Source organism: Odontomachus brunneus, unplaced genomic scaffold (genome assembly GCF_010583005.1).
Source record: "Odontomachus brunneus isolate Ranch 3 - 2012 unplaced genomic scaffold, Obru_v1 Obru_scaffold_126, whole genome shotgun sequence".
Lineage (NCBI taxonomy): Eukaryota > Metazoa > Arthropoda > Insecta > Hymenoptera > Formicidae > Odontomachus > Odontomachus brunneus.
This window is the reverse complement of record NW_022639576.1, coordinates 455,696-472,959: the sequence shown is the minus strand read 5'-3', so window position 1 is coordinate 472,959 and position 17,264 is coordinate 455,696. Positions and strand designations below refer to the sequence as shown.

The following is a 17,264-nucleotide window of genomic DNA, read 5'->3' as shown; positions in this document are numbered from 1 at the left end:
CTCTCTCTCTCTCTCTCTCTCTCTCTCTCTCTCTCTCTCTCTCTCTCTCTCTCTCTCTCTCTCTCTTGTAATATCATCCTATGTCGTTCTGAAAAAGAATATGGCTATGAAAGTATACGTGACTTTTATCCATATCGGATCCGATTTTAATTGCGAGATTCTCGCTTTTGCATGAAATTTATCTCGTTGTTTTGTTGAATAGTGTGCTGTATTTCACAGAATCACCGAGAGTACGATGTGGCATTGTCAAAGTACAAAGTCGCGGCGCAAACCATTCCAGAATCTTCGGTGCTTTGGAATAACATCGGAATGTGCCTTTACGGAAAACAAAAATATGTTGCGGTAAGTCTCTCCGTTCTTCCTCTTTTTCTTTTCGAATTCTTCTTGGAGCACCGTCGAACGCAATGTACTTGGAAATTTCAAGCAGTAAAGTGGAAAACTACTTTCTTACTCAATTTGCAATAACATCTTTGTTAACAGAAAAGAAATAACTTCTTAGGGGTAATATCAATAAGAAGCTTTAGACAGCGTATATATTACAACAGGAAATAGGAAAATCTCATTTATTTCTCATACACATGCAGATTTATCGAAATATACTCAAAGTAATTTATTATATTATATTTAATTATATTATATTATATTTCCTTATTAGCGAGCTAATGTAATTTTAAACAAATATTCCGTCATGAATATAATGCCGTTTAATCAAATCGGATTATTAAAAAGATCTGCAACCCAATGCAGTTTGTAGCACCTGATTCGATGCCTTGATACATCGAAGTGCATCGTCTCGTTGCACTATTTCATTATTTCACATCGCGTTTCACAACGCAAATCGTCGAACATGCGACACATACAGGAAGCATATTTGTAACTTATTTACCAGACGAATAGTCGTGCAAAATGTCATGAGTCAGAGAAAAGACAGAAGAAGTCTCTTGACGATACCTCGAAATGAAATGAGAAACCGCGATGCTTTAAGGATAACCATAATACAGGCTGATATCCTATACTCGTGTTTTTCTCAAGACACGAATATAAGATATAATATGACGCGACCTGTGGTCGTGAAATTGTTATAACCGTGATTCTCAATTAGCGTTGCATTTTGCAAGAAAATTTATTATAAAATTGAAACCGTGTGTTTTACGCGCATGTCGCCGAAGGTAGTGCCATTGCAATTATAAAGAAAGAATTTTTATCGCTACCTATTATGCGAAATGGAGATAAAAATGTGAGAAAGAGAAAAAAGAGCGCGAAACAATAGCGTCGCGTTTTAATGCTTTGCAGGCTATTAGCTCTTTGAAACGAGCTCATTATTTAAGTCCATTATCTTGCATACCATCGTGCAATCTGGGAATAGTTTTCCTCACCACTGGACAACCTGCGTCCGCTGCGATTTATTTATGCGCTGCAGTTAGCGCCGAACCGAAGAATCCTACACCGTATTTGTTACTGGGTCGTAAGTAAAAAAAAAATAACTGGAACTATCTAAGTAAACGCAGAGCCTTGTGTATTGTCGAAGCCTCACAAAATTCAATCTTAACATTATAAGATCAAAAATATAAGATTTCTGGCAAAGCGAGCACCGCGAAGAGATATTTCTTTTACGCTTGCGCACTTATTTATTTTACAGTAAAATTTTAATCCTTCATCTTTTATTAGTGGCTCTGAAACGCCTGGATGACTTAGAAGGCGCTGAGAGATCTTTAACGAAAGCTCACGCTTTAGCCCCGCAGGATCCATTGATATTGATTAATTACGCCGTAGTTCTCGACGCACGTGATAAACAAGCTAATGCCACTGAAATTTTAATTGCGCTCAACGATATTATGGCTGTTGTTGATGTCGACATACAGGTAACTTGAAAATCGCGCAACATTCTCGAAAGCACCAGTGCATTAATGCATTGCGTGGCTATATTTTATGGATGACTTTTCATGGCATATTTTTTGACATATAGATATCACAAATGGCGAAAAAGTTATCCAAAAAATTAAATCACGAGGAAACAAAATCAATCGCCAGTGAGGAGCCGCCGACGGGCAATAGTGAGGAGCGGCTATTAACTGCTGATGAAGTTTAAAAGCTACGCCCAAATTTCAATTAACGAAAACATGAGTTTTTTGCAATTAAATTATCTAACATTTTTATTGTTCCATACAGCAACTTATACGAAATAGCAACACTTGAGGACATACATTGCGTTTACTTATTTATTATTCACATGCCTTAAAGAGAAAATACACACGTAGAACATAGCGCACCGACTTTACAAGACACAGAGATGAAACCACAAGAGATCAATTGTACAGAGGTCAGTTTTGAGAGTAAAATCGAACACGTGCACAGATAATTTATTTTTAGAGATAACACGTATTTAATTATATTGATGGGCTTACACTAGCCATTATCGTTTATGCAATAATCTTTTTATTCCGGATGAGTTCATTTAATACCATAAATTGTTAAGCTCAACTTTCATTTCGCGTATAAAATAATAAAGCTTCATTTGCTACAATTTCCAATTAAAAATAGAGAGAAAGAAGGAGAATTTCGCAGAACCTCTCTTTATAAACTACTATAATTCTTATAATTACATTATACGTATGTGCTTTGTACTTCGATTTGCTGCTGGTTTATCGTTGACCACTTTTTCATAATTCGAGGTTTGAACAATTGCCCAAAGATCATACGAAATTGTCGCGACATAGAGCAGTATAAGATAAAATTTATGCTACCATTTAACAACGCTAAGATATCCATCATCTCTCCAAACTTATGGTAACAATTGCGAAAGAAACAATCGCCCAGAGCCGCGGAGAGTAAACCCAAGATACCTTGAGGAATTTCTGTTATGAGAAATAACAACAATACTGCTACAAGCATCCTCGTTGTTCTGTCCGTTCGTTTGTCAGATTTGCTCACTCTTCGCGGGCATCCATCCCTTTTAGTATCGAACAAGTGACTTTCAAAGTTGGAGTTTCTCGACGATAAAGTTGATTTTCTGGCTCTTGTAACGCAATGACTGTAGTTTTTCAGAATCTGTTTCCTGCCCTTCGCCCTGAATCAAAGGAAATCAGGAATTGAAGACGTACGGATAGAACGCAAATGAGAGATGATTAATAGATAAACTTTAACTAGTTGCCTACTGTTATAATTTACCTATAAAGAGCTTTTATTAACCAACAGATGATGACGGTGAGTAGGACGCACGGTAGAAGTTTAACGATCACGCCGAGTATCCAGAAATTTAATTGATACAGGAAGCCTTGGTCGACGGAGTAATTAACGTCTACGTGATATAATATCTCCGTAGTGCCGTTCTCATAAACGGTCTGTGCCTTTATCTGCCGTAAGGAAATTGGTGCTTACTGCAGCGATCTTTCTGACAGAGAGTATCCCGACGCAGAATGATTTTTGCATTTACTTACTCCAAACACGAAGTAGCTAGGCGCACAGGCGAAAAACGGAGCGAGGAAACTGCAGGAGAGAGCGAGCGTACAACGCCTTCCGGTGCACCAAATGTGATTGTACTGTGGAAATCTGACACGCGAAAGTGAGAATCCTTTCTAAGAACGTTCCCAATGCCTCGACATACTCGAAATCGCGAGAATCGACACTCACCTAATAGCGATGTACCTCCAAACAGCCAAGGTGAGAGTGAGCGCGATACTGATCGTGTGAAGGAGCTGCGTGAAATGCATATGGAATAGCACGAACACAGCCCATCCGTAGGGAAATATTCTACGCTGCGGCAGCACGAGATACTTGTAAATCGCGAAAGGTATGTACTCCAGCATCACTAGCATATCCGCCGTCGCGAGTCCGGTCAGGATGCGATTTATAGGGGCTATTTTGGTATCTTTTCTCGTGAGGACGATGATGTTGAGCACGTTGGTGAACGTGCCGAAGGAGCACACCATGAGAGCGGCATAACCATGGTAATTTTTGTATTGCGTCGCCAGATCGCGGATTGCACCGTCGCAATAACAGGAGGTTGTTAATTGCACCGTTTCGATTCGGGTGCTTCTGTCCCCGTCGCCACTTCCACCCCCCAAGATTTGGCCGCCACCGCGGCTTCCATCGAATCTGTTGCTACTGTGATCGGTCAAGTTCTCGAGGTCGAAATTGTTCACGTAATCAATGTCCTCGTCGGTGATGTTGAGCCGGCGAAAAATGTCCGTGTAATTCCGCAGGCGATGCATAATCGATACTTTTCCGCGCGCGCGACGTTCTCAGAGGTGTATCAGAGATGTATCTGTGCGTATCTCGTACCGATTGTAAATGCTGATCGAATGACGATGTTGCGTCGTGACATTCCGTTCTCACTGTTTCGCGAGCACGCTCGCGTCTTCGACGCGATCGTGATTCTCTGTCGGAACGTTATCGCACATCACTATCATTTAACAGTCAGCTTATTATATCTCTAATTCGCAATTAATTTGCGGATTTGCGGATTCCCCTTCATTTTGCGCTCTATTGGAATTATGGACAGAACGCGAAAGAACGAGCGCTGCGAGCAAAAATTGAATATACGCGTTGCATTTGCCTAATGGATGGCGTGTTTCGGTCAGAGATTAAGGAGATTAAGTTGAACACAGCGAACTCGATTTTGTCGATCGAGCGTATTCCCGGGATTTTTTGCCGAATGACCTACCCATTTAGAACGCTATTTCTTTGCCCGCTCCGACAGAAGGGAAGCAAGAGCTGGAAAAAAACGATACCATAGAGATATACGTGTGTTTCGTGTGTGAGTTGTGCGGAGGAACATTGCACGGATTATTCGATCGCATGTACACACATGTATGTACACTTACACATACGGTGGAGTTAACGATCGAACGTAAGTAATAACGTGGCACTGTACGATATATTCGTCGTCAAACGGCAACAGGTTACAGCAACAGAGGATTGCACGAGCAGGTCTATCCGACGGGTAGTCGCGCTACTGGCTACTATTGAAAATTCACGGGCATCCTTTACTCCCTCTCGACGTTTTCCTCCTGCGCTCTGGAAGAGCCTGCGCGCAGGACACGGATGGTCCATCACGATATTGGCGCGTCTGTTCACATCGAATATCATGAGTCAAGTATGCACGCTTCGAGTGGTGTTCGCTTCGTTATTAGCCGTTAATGAGCAGCGCGTGCATTGAGCGCTTAAGAACAACCAACTGGTACACAAACAGAGTAATGTGCACAATTGAATCTTTATTTCAATACTGCTTTCCCTTCAGCGGGGCTTCCTTTGCGATCGTTGTCGCTCATATCGATTATATTCAATCTGCAAAGAGGTTTTTTATGTTGCACACAAACGTCCAATAATTATTGGTATAAAAATGTCGGCAATCGCGTGTCCCTCTCGCTCGTGTAGTGACCGCAGGTGAAATTATTGTCTAATTTAAATTAGATCGCCACGCGCGAAATATTTTCTTTCTCTTTCCTTCTCTCCACTTCCTCTCGTTCGCTCGCCATTGTTTATTTACCATTATATCTCGTTCAACTGTATTGACCGTAACGGAGGGAAATGGAACGTTTAACGCGTCGGTAAAATGTGGAAGCGTAGGAGAAATAGAAAGGAATATTTTTCACCTTCATATACAACCCTTTGTATTCCGGACCTACCACGGATCAGCGCGTCGCCTAAATTTATGCGCACGAATGGCTCGGTACACCGAAGAAGAAATCCAACGGAGGGCATGAAAAGTGGAAAGAAAAACAAGAAACGGAGTGACGATTAATGCTTAGACTTGGAATTTAATTTTTCACTACGCAACGATGGTGCCTTCAGCCAGCCTTTTTCGTGAAAAAATACTATCGCAGAGAGCGACAGTCCGACCAGCAGCGTATAAAATGACGTCTGCAGGTCGGACAAGCTGAACGCCACGAAACGATCCGCTTCGTTCTCGCTTCGCTTGGCCAGCAACTTCTTTTTCATGACGGTGCGTTGAATGGTGCGGCTGGTCCAAAGCGTCGGCAAACCGGCTTGATTCAATTGACCAATTAGCGCATTCACTCTGTCGCGTAGAATTGAATTCCTTGGCAGCAGATACGACAGATAGTACGTACCTGATGTGTACGTACGTGTAACGTTAAAATACGTGTAAATATGCAAGAATGATTATCACGAACCTCAACGAATCGAAATTTTAGCCCTACTTTCGAACTGAACTTTCAAATATCTGTACATTCTGAAGGATCAGTATATGTTTAACACACATGAAACTGAAAGCCTACTTAACTAAACCTCTAAATAGCAAAAAATGTACAAAATGTCATTTATAGGTTCTAAGTTAGTAGATTAAATAGAATTAAAAGAGATTGATGTAGACTTCAGAATATCAAAATAGGTTAAACGTGAAATATTGAGAAATGAAATATTAAATGAAATATTGAGATCGAAAGTAGGGTCGATATTTCAATTCGGGTTTATACCTGGACATTCCTTAATGAGATGAAGCAGCGGCACGCCGTCCATGTCGACCAACTCCGCGCCTATGATAGCGAAATGATGTTTCCTGATTAATCCTGTGACATTGCGATAATAGGCCGCGTTTTTCAAGGCGTCATAACCGTGTTGCAGCTTCCCCTTTAGGCTTTGTATGAGCGGCGTCGCATCCATGTCATTTTTGGGACCGAAAATATCGCTCGTGCTGTAAGAAGTGAACAGTATCGGCAATCTAGAGGCGTCCAGGTCTTCCAGACTGTCAATATCGTTGTAATACATGTCGTGCGCAAAACTTTTGTACAGCATACTATTGAAGTATCCTACTATGGTGATGTTGCCGAGGAAAATACCCGACAATAATATCCTTTCGGCATTCGTGCATGGTAGCTTCTGAGGACAACCGCAGGTGAATAAAAACGATCGATAGACCGTCGTGAAGAAATTGACCCTTCCCACTCTGGAAATAAATTTTGACGTTACATGACGCGACATTTTCTGTTTTCGCCGCATACGGAGGAGAGAACAAGGAAGATAATTAGCTTCGATAATTACTTTAGACTTGAGTGCCATACTATACCTTTGTGGATTGAAGGTTTGCAACAAATACCACGTGATATATGTGAAGACGTGAGACAGCATTGAGCAGATCCAAATCGTGAGCGGGAAAAAGTAATATATTCGAAGCCACTTGGGTATCTTGGACGCCTTGGGCACGATCACGCATAATCTGTCGAACTCGATTTGCGTCGTAAATTCCATCAGCATATTGTTCACACCAGGGTTGTATTTCTTCACGAAGAAAGACTCGAAACAGATGTCCGTTCTGCCGTACACTATGTCACCTGCGTAATTAGGCTGTATATGTATTACCGAATACTCGGCAGAGCGCAAAGGAAAAGGAGAAAAGAGCCCTACTTAAGATGATGAATACAAAGCGATAAGATTACATTTTACTAAGTCTGAATTTCGATCTAAATGAGTCATCTTACTGATTCACATTGATTTAAATTGAAATCTTATATAACATTATCGTTTTGCATTTATCATTTTAAACAGGGGAGGGGAAAGTAAATGTCTCTGCGTTACATTAGTACCTATAGCACCGACGTACGTTCCATTGGGTAACTGATAACCAAATGATTTATTATCCGTCGGAGGTATCCGTTTCACCGTGAAATTCATCTGTCTAGCAATTATATCCAGTATTGTCTCGTCAAAGCCTTTGAAAATATTGGAAAAATTGTATCGCATGCTGGTCGATGTAATCGAATTGTTCAACGTGCTCGCGACGGTTGATTCGCTCCCCTCAAATATGCCCACTTTTAATTCATATCCATTGAGATTTCGAGTGCAACGGTATGTTGTCAAATTCGACGAGCGTGTCGTTGTATTTACGTTCACAATATTGATTCCACCCCATGCTGAAATTCAAATTATTTCAATATGCCCCATTCACACGTTCCTAGTCGAAATTTGAATTCTATTTTCGATCAAAGATTTTTAACATCTGTATATTCTGAAGGATTCCATGTCGAAATTTTAAATCTATTCCTGATCTAAACTTTCGAACATTTGTAGTAGTAGTATTTATTACCATTCAGCTACAAAATAGCCAAAAAGAGGACTTGGTTTACATTGAATTCTATCTTGTACTTATCCACTCATCCATCCATCCATTCTTCCATACATAAATATATTACTCTTATCTCTATTCTATCTCCTCGTCACCTTATCACAAACTTGTCACAGCCAAATTACATTTTCGCTTTACTTTTATGTTATTAATTATACCTCCTTTCCACTACAGTTGCTAACGCCTCTTTTAAATATATTCCCTTTATTACTAATTTTCTTATTATTTATACATACATTTTCGCAGTAATCTACCCTTTGCCTTATTCTCATCTATCCTTTTCTTTTTCTTTTATTTTCTTCTCCCTTTCTTTCCATATTCTTCTTAAAACCTTATCTTTAATTTTATCTATTTCATCATTCCATATCCTTTCCATCCTATCCATTTCCTCAAACCATCTCTTTCCCACCTCATATGTATACATATAATGTTTCATCTCATCTTGCTCCCTACCACACAGTACACACATCCTCTCTTCCTCTTCTAACTAATACTTATTCTTCAACTCCAAATTACCACATCTTAGCTTAATAAGCGCCCTCACCTCTTCTCCTGACCTTATCCTCACCAAACTGCTCTTTTCTAGGTACTTGTATCCCTCCCCTACCTTCCTTATCTCTTTATATCTTTTGTTATATCTAGCCTCCATAATCCTATTTTCCATCCATTGTTTTTGTTTTCCATCCACTTCCCTTTCCCTTTTCGTTATTTTTCCTTCTATATCCCAGTTTTCTTTCCTTCCTTATTTTATTCTCTCTAATCCCCAACCATTCCTATTATAATATTTTTCCCTTTTCCTTCCATACAAATCTTTCCATTCACCTTCCTCTTTCTCTCCCCAATATTTTCTTATTAAACTTTCTTCACTGCTGTTCCCAATCTTTTCCTCATGCCTTTTCGCCCTTATGTCTCATCCTATTTTTAATTTCTCCATTCCTAGTTCATACATAATAATATACTTCGGTTTGAACATTTGTATATTCTGAAGACTTAGAATATGTTTAATGCACAAAACTCAAGTCCTACTTCCCACATAGCAAGAATGTCCCAAATACATCATAGGGATATCTTGAAGATATCGCATATCCCAAATATATCTTTAGGATATCCTTATGATATATTTTGGACACTTCTGCTGTGTGGATTAGCACTCCTAAATGGCAGGAAATGCACAAAATATCACTTGTAGCTTCTAAAGAGGATCTCTTGGCAAAACTAGTAAGTTAAATAAAATCATAACAGAGTCTCCTTCTTTTATTAAATATGGTTGAGAAAAGAAATCCCAAGGATTAGTTATTGGTATCGAAAGAGATTTCAATATAAGTTTTAATATAAGTTTCATATAAGTTTTAATATAAATTTTGATATAAGTTTGATATAAGTTTCAAGGTTAAATAAAATATTGAGATCGAAAACAGATCCAATATTTCGACTCTAGTATCGATATGCGGAAGATATAAGTCAATACGCGGACATGACAATGACCTAAACAGTATAAATCTCTAAGAGACGTCTTAGATGTGTCCTGGGGACGTCCTTAGGACGCAGGGATGTCTTTAGTACATTCCTTGGAGATTTGTGCTATCTAGGAAGCTTCGTCAACGATGTGCGCGATCTTATGATATAGATGAATACACTATTTACGAACCAGATTCGTTGATTTTGGCAAACGGATTGTAAGTGTTCACGAGTCGGTTGATTCGGGTCGTGTCATTTACGAGAAGCCCGTCCGAGATAAAGACGTTGTACATCTTATGTTCGTACCACAGCGTTCTCAAGATATCCTCGATGTTTACACTTGATTCGCTTCCTCCTTGATGTTTCCTTCGATAAACGATCAACACGATAAATCGATCCCGTGGATTCCACTCAAACATCTCGTCCCGCAGGACCCGATCGAAAGATGGAAGGTCTCTCGCGAAAACCACGTGTACGTTCCATGTGTTTTGCTCGTGCGGGGAAACTCGATCTTTCTGTGCCGGAATTCTTTTAACTGCCGGCCGTGTTGCGAAAATATCCGCGTCGCCAGAGGTAATCCTCCAAATCGACGACCATTTCACGCTCCCACGCACCGTGTCGTCATCATCGGCGATAAGCTCCGCGTCCGTCGAGTCTCGAGACACATAAGTCTTCAGCACGATTGTCATCTCGCACTTCTGCGCGACAGTGTGCACCAGCTCATCGAAGCATTGCGACGCCGAAGCGGAACGCCGATCACTGTCGAGCACTCGGTGAAAATTCACGGTCTTGCAGTTTTCCATCGAGCAAACGACGTTGCTCCAAAATTCGACTGCCTCGCGCCATTGGCAGCCATCGATTGATGCTGCGCTCAGGAACAACAATGCTACGAGAGTAAACTCGCCTGCCAGCTAGAAATAATAGTCGTTTGATTTTTTGCTAAAACGCAAGCGACAATGGCTGCATTCAGCAGAGAAAACTAGCAACTAACAGAAAAATTGCAATATGATAAGTGTTGTATTAACAGCTATATTGTTGAATGGCAAATAATAATAACATTGACATACTTATTACTAGTCACTATTAGTTGATGTTTACAGGGTTGCTTTGCAATCGTAAAATTTGTGAGCCTGATTGGTGTATCCCCTTAATCTCGTCTGAATCTAAGAGCATATATCGCAATTAGGCTCACGAATTTTACAATAGTTGCAAGAACCAGCCTTTTCTGTTTAAAGGGACTGGAAGATCAGATTGTCTGAAAATCGTGCTTTCACAATTTTTTATAATAAATTGAATAAATATACGAAAGTGTTATTTTGACGTGTATACAACATATAAAGATAAGAAAAATATAATTTTGATGATCAAATACTCAATGTAAATATATGGTACATGCAATTAAAATATATTTCGTTTTTCTTTTTCAGTCGTTATTTTGCAGTAATATCTTGACTCTCGGTTGTTCAATTAAGCTGAATTTTAGATAGAAAATTTTTGTAAGCTTGTCGCTTGGGTGAACCACTGATAGAACTCGTGAAAATATTTAATTTTAAAATATTAATTTTTTTACTATAAAAGAACGGAAAATTTAATAATATTCCATTAAGATATTTGCAATTTTGTTAACTTTTACTCAATTTCTATCATAATGATTCACACGATAACGACAAGCTTACGGAAATGTTCTACTTAAAATTCAGTTTAATAAATCTCGGTTAACCACCGAGAGTCAAGATATTACTGCAAAATGACCTTGAAAAGAAAAACAAAATATATTTTAACTGCATGTACCATATACATATTTATATTGAATATTGGATCAAAATTTTATTTTTCTTCTCTTTATATGTTAATGTAAATACACGTCAAAATAACACTTTTGCATATTCATTCAATTTGTCATAAAAAATAAGCACGATTTTCAGGCAATCTAACCTTCCAGTCCTCTTAACGCGACATATATGACTCGCAAGTCCTTTCATCGTATATATTGGGAGTGTGTATTAATTTTAAGGGATTTTTTGATAAAAATACGGCTTCATTGTGAAAAAATGGTTACAAATTGATCATTCAAAATAATGTCCATCGCTAGCCACTACTTTTTCCTATCTTTCTGGTAATAAGTGGATTCTACGTCGAAAGAACGACACATCTTTTGAGGCTATCCACGAATCGACTCATTTTTTTATATCCTCATAAGAATAGAAGCGCTGCTCAGACAGACCATGAGTCATCAATCGAAATAGGTGGTAATCGGAAGGAGCAATATCTAGAGAATATGGCGGGTGTGGTAGGACATTCCAGTTAAGCGCTTCTAACGTTTCCTTAACCGGCTTCGCAACATGTGGCCGAGCGTTGTCGTGCTGGAAAATCACTTTGTCGTGTCTTTTCGCGTAATCTGGTTGTTTTTGTTTCAATGCTCGATTCAATTGCATCAACTGTTGTTGGTAGCGTTCCCCAGTAATGATTTCGTTGGATTGGAGCAGCTCATAATATACTACACCCAGCTGATTTCATCAAATATAGAGAATGAGCTTGGCGCTATGAATATTCAGCTTTGCCGTCGATGTTGATAGTTCGCCTGGCCTGCATCATGATTTTTTGCGCTTTGGATTATCGTAGCGTATCATTTTTCATCACCCACGATATTATGCAAAAAACTTTTTCTTGTGTGTCTTTGAAGCAACAATTCACAGGTCCTTTTGCGCCTTTCGATGTCCCTCGGCTTCAACTCGTACGACACCCAATTTCCTTGCTTTTGAATCATTCCAATGACCTTGAAACGTCTGGAAATCGTTGATCGATTAACATTTAATGATTCTGCAAGTTCTTCTTGCGTTTGACTCGGGTCTTGATCGAGTAAAGCTTCCACTTCCTCATCTTCAATCTTTTTCGGCTGGTCTGGACGTTTCTTGTCTTCCGCATCAAAATCACCTTTTTTATCGTCAAAACCAGTACTCACATGTTGAAATCGATGGAGTATAATCACCATAAGCTTCCTACAGCATTCGTTGACTTTTAGCAGCACTTTTTTTCAAATGGAAGCAAAAAAGTAAAGCTTCCCGCAAATTGCGTTTTGTTGGCACAAAATTCGACATATTGAATGCTCAAAAAAACAATGTTGTTTACACTTCGGTAAAATGACACATACTGAAAATTAAAGCCACATAATAGCTTTGACATGAAGGTAGCAACAATATGGCCCAATGCGATATAGTACTATTATTATATATTATGCCATTTCTTGAAAATTCTTTAAAATTAATGCACACTCCCAATACATATATACATGTATACAAGGTGTCCGACGATAAATATAAAATTTACATATGCGTATAGATTATGTCAAACTGAACAAAAAATTCCTCTACTATTTTGCAAAGAACCACATAGATTTTTTAGTTATTAATTAGTGAAGATTAGAAAACGATCGTGCGTGATTACTTGCCAATCTCCTTTAATTGACAACTCAAAAATCTACATAGTTCTAAAATGATAGAGAACTTTTTCATTTTTATCCAATGTACAAGCACACAATACAAAATATACTTACCGTCACGCCCTGCACCACATCCTGCGCGATCATTTGTTAATCTTCTTTAATTAATAATTCCAAATTTCACATAATTGTTTGTAAAATGGTAAAGTAATTTTTTATTCAGTTTGACTTAATCTATATCTATACGAGAGTTTTATATATTATCGTCAGACATTCAGTATATACACGCATATATTGACATACCATGTTTTGCGAGCGTCAACGCGAGTGTTCTCTTGTTTACATTGCCACTGGACCTCTCCAAGTTCTTCATCGTGCACTTTTTCCCGTTTATTATATGTGTGTACAATACGTGTCTTAATTGGTCGACATCGCTCACCCTTATCGTTACTGATTGTTGTGGCCAACCCTCTTTTTCATTGTCACATTGGACGCGTGTGTGTGCTTTCGATCGTTAGATCAACTCTCCAGATTGTAGCTCGACAAACGACCAGATAAAGATAAACCCACCTGCCGTCGTTCATTGCTCGTCAACACAAATCACTTGTCATATCTCTCGATTAACGCTTAATTGCGCCTTCTTCACACTTGACTCTCACGTGAAGTTACCCTTTTTCTCTTTACAGACATATAACACAGACAAACTTCTATAAAGAGATTCTACTGAAGTAGATGGTCGTTCTGATATAAAGGAAGACGATTTTTCACGACGAGTCGTCATTAGCGGGGATAAATACGCGGTAACGAAGAATCGTAGACAGGTAACACGTCATTCTCACCGCAAGCACACTTATGGTATGGAGAGTGTGAGTTATAATAATATTAGCTCTTCTTATCTTCTTTTTTTTCAGTGACATCGGTGTTTACTGGTGTCGTTACTCGCCAGCTGAGCCTTTAACTTAATGACATGTCGGAAGATTGACGTTTACGAGGGGAAGTAAACGTTTGCTCAGTTCATTCAAGGTAAATATAAGGAAGTAGGAGAGAAAGATATAAAGCAGCAACGAAACGATATTTCTGGGTAAAAGGTGTGCGTTCAGCGGGTCCCGCAAGTCTAACGCACAACAAGTCGAGCCGGCTCGTCGTTTTAATCGTCCCTTTGTTTTTCGTGTGTACCTTCATTTGCCGCATGCAAAACATCCCTTTCACAAATTTGCAACGCGAAAGTCGACGCGGGCAGGAAACAAGACAGGAGCACCGTGAGAAGATCGGACGGAAGTTCGCAACGCAGTCTGCAGTTTTCTTTTCGTTGAGACAATCGTCGCATCTCACGGATGAACGGAGGACGTTAGTATTTGCCGCCGCACTTGTCCACGTCTGGCAGTAATGTCTATCATCGCCTTCCTGGTGCCAACAACGTGACGCACGGTGACGGAATATCGATTGAGCGACGGCAGAAAGAAGAGAAGAGGCGCATCGACGAATTTTAAACTCACTGGAAAGAACGACGTGTTGAGAAGCGCAATGGCGGATCTCTGCTTCACAAATTCGATTTTAATGCTCTTTTTCCGAGCTGTCGCAAAGAGAATGATTTACGACGTTCTTCCACTTTTCCGACGAGGCATCAATCCACATGACAATTAACAGACTGCCCACACACGTACCGTTTGGTCAAGCTCGTGAGAATGCAGTGAAATTCCATTTGGAACGATGCTAACGACGACAACCCTCGATGGACGTGCGTCCGTGTTTTTGTTTGGCCTCGTATACGCGCGCATGTGATTTCCATTTGATCTGACGATAAAAAGAGCGCGACTCTAACTACATCCACGTTCATACTGTTTTTCAGTTTCACCGTATCCATATAAAGTTTACGCTTCATACAGTGGAATTTACATTGATTGAGTGAATCGAACAAGGACAGAGCCGTTCGTCTCCGATCCTCCTCATAATGTCACCGGCAATATCATTTTGCTTATTAGTGACGACTTTGGCGCTAATGTCAGCTGTAAGGAGCACGACTGGCACGAGATACAAGATCACTGTGAGGGACGACGCATTAACGCGGACGGAAAGTAAAAATCTCAGGACCATCCTGAATTACGTTCGAAACGAGCAGCGAATGTATCCGACGACGATGTCTCTCGTGTACCTCAACACGCATTCCGACCTGGTGGACTTTGTGTCCAAGTACGTGGCAAGCGAGTCGATCGTCAGCTACAAGATCACGACGAGCAGCCTGTCGTGGAAATCCTCGTGGCAGAATCGCGTCGATCTCATATGGATCTTGATCGTCGACGACATCGATCTGCTGGATTTCTTCGTACACGAGCAGAGCCACATCTGGAAGGCCACCAACCAGTATCTGATCATCATCACCGCCGAGAACGTCGCGACGAGAGAGCCGCCGCGAGAAATCTTCCAGAGCGTTTGGAGGAGCTACAATGTCCACCGGATCGTCACTGTCTCGATTCAGGAGGAATTTCGATGTTTGAGCAGATACTTTCCGTTCGAGAAGAATCAACAGAGCAAATACGGCGTCGTGCGCAAGATCTGCCCGATGGATCGGCAAGCCGACGAGGAGCTGTACGACAAAGTCGAGAAGCTCAACGGGTACCCGATACGCGTGATCGTGTTTCAGTCTCAGATGATGCACGTGGAGTACAACGAGGACACAGGCAACATCACGTACACGGGGCTGGACGCGGACGTGATGTTCCTGCTGGAGAAAATGATGGAGGCGACATTCCGCATCGAGGTGATACACGATTATTACAACGACGATCCCTTTCATTCCGCCCTTCAGCATATAGAGGACGGTGAGTCAGACTTGATCGTCACCAGCTACTTTCTGCACGAATACGAGGAGTACCACCAATTCGAGTTCACGACCAGCTTCTACGAGGACCAGCTGTGCCTGATCGCTCCCGCCGCTGGCTTCATGCCGAAATCGTACATGCCGATATTGCCGTTCACGCCCGAAGTGTGGGCGCTCCTCGCGGCGTACAACTTCTTCGTGACCGTGCTGTGGTTTCTCATCAAGTACTACAGCGTCTCGTTTCGTCGGCGAAATGCTATCATACTTCCCTTAACGATCGACAGAAGATCAGCGACGAAGGGACTCGTAACGGTGTCGACGTCACGACAGCCGGATTTATCGGACTCGCCGCCGAGAATACACCCGTACGTTTTATCGTGCTTCGATCTCGCCGAGACATGGTGCTATCCGTTGAAGGAAAACGGCGGTGGTGTCGATAGCACAACCGCTCAGAAAGCCCTCTTGTTAGGCACACTCTTCTTCGGCCTCATCGTCACCGGCCTCTACCAGAGTTGTCTGGTGTCCAGCTTGAGCGACCCCTTTCATTATCCCGAGCTGAAAACTCTGGAGGACGTGGCTAACTCCAATCTCACGATAGTTACTAAGTACGACAACCTGAAACAGAACACGTTCACGGAGAACACTACTTTGGCCAAGAGACTGAAGAATAAGGTGAAGGTAGTCTTCTCCGACAAACGCACCAACGACATGGTGGCCTTCGGCAAGGACGTAATCGCCCTCGGCCGTTACGCGTCGATCAAGCTGGACAATTTGTCCAATTACTTTGACGAAGATGGTAACGAGCTGCTTCACATAGTCGAAGAGTTTCCAACTACCTACTTGTTGTCTTACGTGGTGCAGATTTACTCGCCGTATCGGGAAAGGATCAACGACTTACTATTACGTATGCAGGAAGCGGGTCTCGTGGGGCTGTGGTATAGAAACATGGTGTATCCGATGTACGCGGACGAGCAGCGGAGAAAAATGGCCAAGAGCGATAGGAGAATCAAATTAACTTTGGAATATTATTCCCTCACGTTTCTGGGGCTCTCGCTCGGTTTACTTTGCTGCGCTATCGTGTTCCTGGCGGAACTGTATTTCGCTAACCGGCTCTGTCGGAAAACGCGCGCTAATTTTCGCTGTATCGCAAAATAGAATTTACTCTTTCCATTTTACGTGGCGCAAGTTTGTTTTCTTTTCGACGGCTCTCGATGCGTTTGTTCGCGCGGACCCTCCCGCCGATAATTCGCCGAAATTCGAGCGCGCCACTCGAATCGTTTTAACGGAGCGCTTCACATATCTGATAAACTGACTCGTTATCACACCTGTACGTTCTCGCGACAATGTCGAATTTAGGCGCGATGATTCGACAGCGATGTTAGATCAACAGCTGTTCCGTTCGCAGCAATTGAGTTTGATTAATCGAGTGTAATTGAGAGGCTAAGTGCCTTTCTGATATCGATCGA

General features: G+C 41.1%; 4 protein-coding genes across 7 annotated transcripts in view; 2 read left to right on the top strand and 2 right to left on the bottom strand.

Moving 5' to 3' along the window:
* LOC116849774 (Bardet-Biedl syndrome 4 protein homolog) overlaps positions 1–2,205 on the top strand; it is a 4,852-nt gene extending 2,647 nt beyond the window's left edge. For both annotated transcript variants that reach the window (XM_032827266.1, XM_032827265.1), the window contains exons 7-10: positions 220–342; positions 1,294–1,465; positions 1,669–1,862; positions 1,967–2,205. In XM_032827266.1, coding sequence (XP_032683157.1) covers positions 220–342; positions 1,294–1,465; positions 1,669–1,862; positions 1,967–2,089 — 612 coding nt within the window. In that variant the 3' untranslated portion in view covers positions 2,090–2,205. The remainder of the gene's footprint in view (positions 1–219; positions 343–1,293; positions 1,466–1,668; positions 1,863–1,966) is intronic.
* Positions 2,206–2,254: 49 nt separating this feature from the next.
* LOC116849775 (sex peptide receptor-like) lies at positions 2,255–4,936 on the bottom strand. The gene is made up of 5 exons (XM_032827267.1): positions 4,824–4,936; positions 3,631–4,713; positions 3,438–3,549; positions 3,169–3,353; positions 2,255–3,067 (listed from the first exon to the last, which is right to left on the bottom strand). The coding sequence occupies exons 2-5, from the start codon at positions 4,209–4,211 to the stop codon at positions 2,605–2,607; spliced, it is 1,341 nt and encodes a 446-aa protein (XP_032683158.1). The 5' UTR covers positions 4,212–4,713; positions 4,824–4,936; the 3' UTR covers positions 2,255–2,604.
* On the top strand, positions 3,333–17,111 carry LOC116849770. Of its 2 annotated transcripts, XM_032827257.1 has the most exons (4): positions 3,333–3,562; positions 3,656–3,790; positions 13,667–13,801; positions 13,892–17,111. In XM_032827257.1, exon 4 carries the CDS (start codon positions 14,932–14,934, stop codon positions 16,951–16,953), a length of 2,022 nt encoding a protein of 673 aa, XP_032683148.1. In that variant the 5' UTR covers positions 3,333–3,562; positions 3,656–3,790; positions 13,667–13,801; positions 13,892–14,931; the 3' UTR covers positions 16,954–17,111. The 2 variants fall into 2 exon arrangements, with proteins under 2 accessions (XP_032683148.1, XP_032683149.1); XM_032827258.1 differs by lacking the exons at positions 3,333–3,562; positions 3,656–3,790 and adding an exon at positions 9,942–10,013.
* Positions 5,231–13,836, bottom strand: LOC116849771. Of its 2 annotated transcripts, XM_032827259.1 has the most exons (7): positions 13,820–13,836; positions 13,420–13,721; positions 9,732–10,452; positions 7,545–7,871; positions 7,028–7,292; positions 6,438–6,907; positions 5,231–6,071 (listed from the first exon to the last, which is right to left on the bottom strand). In XM_032827259.1, exons 3-7 carry the CDS (start codon positions 10,342–10,344, stop codon positions 5,740–5,742), a joined length of 2,007 nt encoding a protein of 668 aa, XP_032683150.1. In that variant the 5' UTR covers positions 10,345–10,452; positions 13,420–13,721; positions 13,820–13,836; the 3' UTR covers positions 5,231–5,739. The 2 variants fall into 2 exon arrangements, with proteins under 2 accessions (XP_032683150.1, XP_032683151.1); XM_032827260.1 differs by lacking the exons at positions 9,732–10,452; positions 13,420–13,721; positions 13,820–13,836 and adding an exon at positions 9,569–9,700.
* Positions 17,112–17,264: the final 153 nt, after the last annotated feature.

Excerpts from the sequence above, each read along its gene's own strand:
- LOC116849775 (XM_032827267.1), bottom strand. The coding sequence starts at position 4,211 with ATGCATCGCCTGCGGAATTACACGGACATTTTTCGCCGGCTCAACATC. Across the intron at positions 3,354-3,437 it reads CTAGCTACTTCGTGTTTGGA|ATAAAGGCACAGACCGTTTA; the intron begins GTAAGTAAATGC and ends TCCTTACGGCAG. Across the intron at positions 3,068-3,168 it reads TTAATAAAAGCTCTTTATAG|GGCGAAGGGCAGGAAACAGA; the intron begins GTAAATTATAAC and ends CCTTTGATTCAG.
- LOC116849771 (XM_032827259.1), bottom strand. The coding sequence starts at position 10,344 with ATGGAAAACTGCAAGACCGTGAATTTTCACCGAGTGCTCGACAGTGAT. Across the intron at positions 6,908-7,027 it reads CAAACCTTCAATCCACAAAG|AGTGGGAAGGGTCAATTTCT; the intron begins GTATAGTATGGC and ends ATTTATTTCCAG. Across the intron at positions 6,072-6,437 it reads TCTCATTAAGGAATGTCCAG|GTACGTACTATCTGTCGTAT; the intron begins GTATAAACCCGA and ends CGTACACATCAG.
- LOC116849770 (XM_032827257.1), top strand. The coding sequence starts at position 14,932 with ATGTCACCGGCAATATCATTTTGCTTATTAGTGACGACTTTGGCGCTA.